General features: G+C 47.9%; 2 protein-coding genes across 2 annotated transcripts in view; both read right to left on the bottom strand.

Moving 5' to 3' along the window:
* The window catches only part of CAVIN2 (caveolae associated protein 2), an 8,482-nt gene extending 7,559 nt beyond the window's left edge, over positions 1 to 923 (bottom strand). The window contains exon 1 of the mRNA XM_026048197.1: positions 876 to 923. Coding sequence (XP_025903982.1) covers positions 876 to 923 — 48 coding nt within the window. The remainder of the gene's footprint in view (positions 1 to 875) is intronic.
* Positions 924 to 2,871: 1,948 nt separating this feature from the next.
* TMEFF2 (transmembrane protein with EGF like and two follistatin like domains 2) overlaps positions 2,872 to 6,806 on the bottom strand; it is a gene marked incomplete at its 5' end in the record, with an annotated part of 71,457 nt that continues 67,522 nt past the window's right edge. The window contains 4 exons of the mRNA XM_026047398.1: positions 2,872 to 3,345; positions 3,750 to 3,836; positions 5,702 to 5,860; positions 6,556 to 6,679. Of these exons, the coding sequence (XP_025903183.1) occupies positions 3,249 to 3,345; positions 3,750 to 3,836; positions 5,702 to 5,860; positions 6,556 to 6,679 (467 nt within the window). The remainder of the gene's footprint in view (positions 3,346 to 3,749; positions 3,837 to 5,701; positions 5,861 to 6,555; positions 6,680 to 6,806) is intronic.

The raw sequence follows: 6,806 nt of genomic DNA, 5'->3' as shown, positions 1-6,806 counted from the left end.
GCTGCTCCATGCGGAGCTCCGCGCTGCTCCGCAGGTTCCGCGCTGCTCCATGCGGAGCTCCGCGCTGCTCCGCAGGGCTCCGCGCTGCCSGAGGGACGTGGCGGGAGGTGGCGGCCCAGAGCGCAGCGCTGTGGATGCGACGCGGGTCGCCCGCACCAGCGCTCGCTTCCCCGTTAAAAGCTCCTGTTTAGTTTTCTCTGCGGGTAGCTCAGCAGCTCCCGTGTCTGCTAGGGACGATGTCAACCCGAGTTGCTCCTTCTGATTAAGGGCGTTGATGGGACAAGACGGCATGGAAAGGATGCGGGAGCAGCCTCTGGATGTGCACCCATGGGCTCCTATGGAAGCACCTGGTCAGGATGGGGCTCGTGGGTAAGGACTGGGACCAGGTGGCCCCAAGGATAGTTCTGCAGAGCCAGAGCGGCTCAGGAGGAGAGGAAAAGGGGAAAATGCCCCTCCCCACATGAACCATCCCCAGGTCACTGGCTATATAAAAATGAAGAGATTAAAACTAAAACTAAAAATAACAATAACAATACAAAAAACACCCACTGCCTCTGGTCAGGTTGAACTGAATTCACTTGTTGCAGGGATGATGCAGGAGGTTGCCTGGTCATTTGAGAAGTTAAGGTCCGGATTAAAAAGCAGGTAATTAGATTTTCCCCACCACGCAGGATCAGCAAATACTTGCACATCATTCCCATTAGTAGGTATGGCTGGATTTAGATAACGGCCCGTTGTGGTTTTGCTGTGGCCGGGGTTGCGTCGTGTGACATTCCTGCTTGTGCTGCTGTGGTGTGATCAGGACTGTGCTCGAGTTTCGACCTGGCCAAAGCTGCTCTTCAACATCACCCACCTCTGCTGAACGAGCTCCTCACTCCGAGGTGCTTGGGTCGAACTCGGCCTACCAGCCTTGCCAGCCTCATGGATCCAGCATGTAAAATATTCGTGTGTGATATATATATATATATATATACATATATATGTGTGTGTGTGTGTATACATGCTCTCTGTGGACGCTTGTTTGTGCCGTTTATCCAGGCCTGCTCTTGGAAGAGACCTGGACATGGGGAGGGCAGGCGCATCGTGCACCTATGCGTTTGCACCAAACCTTCTGTAAGTGATGCTATAGCCGTTGCTAAGCAACAAGTGATGGTTGCTATAACCAAAATCCAGCTCTTAAAGCGCTAACATCTTGAGTTGTTTTTTTTTTTCTTTTCTTTTTCAGTAGCAAAATGAAAAATCACTGTGAAACCCCTCCTTTATTTGCATCGTTTTGATGCTCTCAAAGGCGGCAATGCTAATGTAGCATAAGGAGAATTTTTAAATAGAAGCCCCACATTTGAAAACCCCATAATAAAGATAAAAGCAAAATAAGCACAGGGGTCCGAATGTAAAGGATGAGGCGAGCAAGACGATGCCGTGCTGGCAGAGTAATGAAGGCACTGGCTGGTAACAAGTTTTAATAGCGCATTAACGCAGAATTACTTTGGACTATCCACCCAAATAGCGATGACATCCACATAACCACCGAATGAATTCTGAATGATCGGTATTGTCGTAACGAGCACCAAATGAATTAATAATGACGGAACACTTRAGCTAAAAAATGTTGTCGTCCCTAATCCGTTGTCTTCTTTATGCTCGTCTCCATTCAGGTCTAGCAGCTACGGTCCTTGCTTTCACTTGTCTTTATATTCAAGAAGAAACGTATGTTTCCAGAGCCTCTGGAAGGGCTCTGCTTAGTCGCCGCGGTGGCAGCGCAGAGGTTTAGGAGATGGGCGGCAGGGCTCTGATTTACAACCACCGCAATAAAACCCATTTCTCCTCACTGGTCCCGCGTGCCCGAAGACCTCGGGATACCCTTGGAGAGGGCTCACTAACCCAAGCGACGCCCTTCAAGGGCCCTCGACACAAATCCTGCTTTCTTGGTTGTTGTTGTCGTTTATTCAGTGGATCTTTGTTTGCAGCAGCCCTCCTGCTGTGACCAAGCTGTTAACTGCAATGAAACCCAAATGAATTCAAGGCACCCAACGCAATAAAGCACTTGCATCCCAACCGCTGCGGGAGCCTCGAGGCCTGCTCTGCTCAGCACATCTCCATCCCCATCCTGAAGGGCTAAGACCCCCTGGGGACCCCGGTGGGAGGCCAGGCGCGCGCCCCGGGGCGGCCCCGCGCTGCCCGTACCCAGCAATCAGCACAGACCAGGAGCCTGCGGCTCTTAACAATCTGCCTTTATTGCTGTTAGAAAGCCAAGAGACCCAGGAACACGACCGGAGAGGGGGCCGGGCGAGCAGCATGCAATGGATTCACTGGAGGGCAAGCGTGGGGCGGGAGGCAAAGCGAGGAGCGTGGTGGAGCTCGCTGTGACAGGACGTCACCCATGCCTACAGGCCGGCCTTGATGGCCAACGGCCCTACCAAGGCAGCACACGGCACCACGCGTGGCCATGGAGCCGCCAGGGAGACCTTGCTGCGTGTTGGTGACAGGGACAAATAATCCCGACTTTGGTCATCGGTCCTTTGGGAAGGGGGCGGCTCAGTGCAGCGGGTGTGACGCGACACGAGTGACGTTGTCAATCGCACGCGGCCTTTCGGTGCAGCCCTGGTGTCTTCAAAAGTCACAGCGCAGGCCACCAGAACAGGGTCTTCTCAAGGAATGTGTTTTGGAGGCTCTCAGCTGGGAATAACGTGGCATCTCGGCCCTCGTGAGGATGTGACAAAACACATGCCCTTTATTTTCCTGAGGTGCAGCCAATATTCCTTTTATATTAAATGTGAGTCCCATCACATTTAATGGAGTTGGGTCCCCCCGAAAGTCATTCACAAGGTGTATTGGGAGTGGTTTTCACCCGCTCTTTGAAAAAATAAATTGTATCAGCATGCTCATGAGGTACAAACGGTGCTGACATTTCAGCTGTTATTAACTTTTTTAACCTAATCATTTTCAGTCAAGAGAAAGAAGCAATCTTTGCTCGCTCTGGTGCCCAGGAAGCAAAGCCTCTGCAACAGGTTTGCTTACGGTTCGCCTTGACAGTTGACTGATKCCCTCCCAAATGGGAACGTTACCCTGGCCCTCCCATGGTACTTGCTGAGAATTTCCATTTCCATCCCCTTCAGTTAGGACTGAAATTAGAAAGCAAAGATTTCCTAAGCTATGGGGGAGTGAATGATGATAGGGGAGAAGAAGGCTGATGAAATGTAGTTGACTCCGGGTCTGAAATATTTTATCCCTCCTCAATGAAGGTTAAATTATTCTTCACCTTTCCCACATCCATAATTGTCGCTGATCTTGGACCAACTCAAAACCCTACTACTGAGTTCAGTAGACTCAAAATTGCCACTAGAACTGGAAAAAGAAAAAAAAAAAGAGATTTGTTAGTGTCCACGTACAATATCCCAAGACTATACACAGCTATGAGATACAGCAAATTTAAGAAAGCCAATATTTTTCTCATCACTGAGTATTTATTATATATAACAAATACATGAAAAAGAAAAAACTATATTGTGTGATATAAATAGTTTATTTACATTACAGAAAAACATCAAGACAATGTATACTATTTCAAATATATCCATACATAATCAAATATAGCTGTAGTACATGTTCTCATTGGTGTAGATTACCACAAATGCAAGGCAACATGTGTAGATCTTGTCTTAATCTTTTGTCTATAATACTGTATTTTGTAGTCCAAGCTCTCTGCAGTTAGTTTTGCCATTGTGGAAACATGCGYTCTTTAAATTAACCTTGTCGATGCTCTTGTTGTGTTGTCTGAGCTGTAGTGCCCCGTGTTCTGCTTCTGTCTGTGGATTCTGTTGCTCCTGGGGCATTTCCTAGAATAAAAAAACAGAATTGCAAGAGGACGTGGTTCTTAACAGGTCTCCTCTTCCATGCAGAGAGCAAGCGAAGGATGGCAGCGCTATGAAGGGATCTTCCTGCCACTCATCAATGAAACAAGGAGAAGACCTGGCTAACGTCAAGRATGTTTTGTGCAACCCGCATCCCCCCAAAAAAAAAACCATCAGGAGAAAGTCAAGATCCTATGGTGAAACACACCACCGTTCACAGCTGCAGCTCAGAAGCACTTCCAGTTGCTCTTCAAGAGCCTCGCTTTGTGCACGCTGCGGGTGGCCGATGCAGGACTCACCTGCTGGGCTCCGTAAAGGTTTCCCGTGCAGCCCTGCCCAGGGCTACGCAGCTCCGATCCCTATCAGTTTCCATGGCAATGGTTGGCGCTGGGGTCATTAGCGAGCAGCGAGGCGCGGGCGGATGCCGGCCACGCTCCGCGCCCCGCTGCCCGGCGCTGCTTGCTTCAGAAAGCAACTGGGGGGGGGGATCCCAAAAAACAGGACAAATTTATTCAGATTAACGTGCCCATGGAGCAACGGCCCTGGGAGACATTGGCTGGTGCTACTAGGAGCTTCCAAGCTACGGAGGACACCATGAATAGTGGCACTATTACCACTGTGATTTTAATGGCAAGAACCACAATGATACATGAGCTCAAGGGATGGGGTTCAAAGCAGCAGGGATGGGTTCTCCAGATGTCCTCAAAACACTCAGTTACTCAGGCATGAGCCCTGTCCTGTCCCAGGGATTTTTCTTAGGCTGCTTCTGTGTGTACTTTTGCACACACATCCCTAATCATCACATGGATGCAATTATGTGCACTACAGGAAAAAAAAAGCCCCAAATCRTAAATAAACTTGGGAAAAGGTAAGAAAACAGTGCAATTTACATTAACATCTCAGTGATCTTAAAGAACAGGAGCTGAGCAAGAGGCTACCAGAGGCTCTACTTGTCTTCCAGCCACACAGTGCAACACAGGCATGGAAATTTCCTAGAGATTTTATTTTCTGTGGAAGTCTGATAGCTGGTTTTTATTTTCTTGAGGTCTTGAAAGCAGTTTATTTCCAAAAGAAGGGTTTATCAGTGCTGAGTGTGCCTAGCCTGTGATTTTTGAGAGAAGCCTGAAGAAGGTGGAATTCAGAAGCCTCTGCAGACAAAATCAGCTTAGCGGGGAAGGAGAGTGGCACTCGCAGGAGGGGAAGGACTGTGTTTATCCCCCTTATTCTCAACTACCTTGGGGCTGGCATTTCCACTGCAAATTTCCATTAAAAAACAACAAAAAAAAGCATACATGACTAGGTGTGCCATCATCCAGTGAAGGCCTTAAACRCAGGGTACCTTACAACATGTGTATATCTATATATACACACGTATATATATTACACACACACACTCAAGCCTAATGAAATCATTTAATCAATGGGAATGCAAACAGGCTTAACAGTTTGCATGCTTTGCCTGATTAGGGCTCTGGGAATCGCCCTTGAGGAAACTGGATGAAGATATAATTAGTTTTATTAAGCAAGTGCTGATCCAGCTGCTCTATGTATACTCCCCTTATTGAGATCAACAATATTTGTCCAAGCACCTGAATGCAGAAGAGGAAACTTCATTTGCAGCAGGTGTTGTTGCCACCTAAGTTTGATTAAACTGCAAGTGCAAATATAGTTATAATAATAAAGCAACTCTGGCTAGTAGGAGCAGACAATACTTTCTCCTTTATTTTTTTTTTGTGTGTGTGAACTAAATGGTATTTGTTATCAGCAGAAATATTTCTGTCACTGCAGAAACCTGTGTAAACAATTGGTAAAAGGAAAGAAAAACAAGAGAAAGCAGCCGAACAACTGACCTGGTAATACAGAGGACCACAACGCAGATGATAGCGATCTGGATCGTCCCAATCACGGCTGCTATTAAGACATACTGAAATCGAACAGGACCTGGAACCACGTATAAAACGCTGTAGTCTTTTTTTTCACAGTGTTGTCCAGTGTAGCCGGCATCACATCTGAAATGAAAAAACATTTGTTCCACTTACCTTCTAGCTATGCTTTGTTTTGTTTTTTTTTTTAAGAACTATGAAAGAAATGCTCGAGGGAGGTGATGAGCAGTCATCCGAGCTCCATATGCAGTGTGATTAGGCGTTCCCGCGAGTGGATGCATCATTTGCATTTAGCCTGGGTGCTACAGACCCCAACCCTCTGTGCATGGTGCATCTCCAGCAGCGCTGAGCTGCCTGCTCACTGCCTCCCCTTCCCGAGGCCACCGTGTCCCCTCTGCGACTGCCCCTCCTGGGGAGCCAAGAGCAGTGGCCCCACGTCAGCCCTTGTCTTGCTTCTGCTGGAAAGGCCAAGCGGGATGAAGCTGCAAGGTCCTTCAGGTCAACAGCAGCAGCAGCTGTAAGAGACGTAGCCAAATTGACTGGGTCTTCACTCAGAAGGGTCGGTGGCGTCACGGCCTTCAATATTCCATCCTTCATTCCTCCCCTCTTTGCCCTACAGGCATCACCCATGTCATGGGGAGGGACATGCTGCTTGGTGACATCTCACTGCTTCAGCCTACCTGGCTTGGCTTGGCGCTTTGTGCTTTCAGAACCACCTAACTTCACCTGCAGGTCAAGTGAGCGCTTTTAGAAGCCACCAACACTCTGCACGTGCAACACTTAGCAGCTGCAGGTGCAAAGCGGGAAAGGGAGAGGGTCACCTGCAAGACGGTTCCAGCATGTTGGTCGAGTGCTCGCACTTTCCGTGCATGCAGAAGCCGTTGTAGTGCTCTGGACAAGGGATATAGATGCCTCTCGCGCTCTCCTCCAGTTTATTCGCATTCTCTGTGGAGACAGGCGATAAGAACATTAACCTGGCAAAGCTTGGGAAAGGGAAGCAGCAGAAAGAGCTTTATTTTATTTTATTTTATTTTATTTTATTTTATTTTATTTTATTTTATTTTATTTTATT

This window comes from Nothoprocta perdicaria, unplaced genomic scaffold, assembly GCF_003342845.1.
Source record: "Nothoprocta perdicaria isolate Ctin4 unplaced genomic scaffold, notPer1 scaffold_11, whole genome shotgun sequence".
Taxonomy (NCBI): Eukaryota; Metazoa; Chordata; class Aves; order Tinamiformes; family Tinamidae; genus Nothoprocta; species Nothoprocta perdicaria.
Note: the sequence above shows the minus strand (reverse complement) of the source record. Positions and strands in the feature narration are given on the sequence as shown.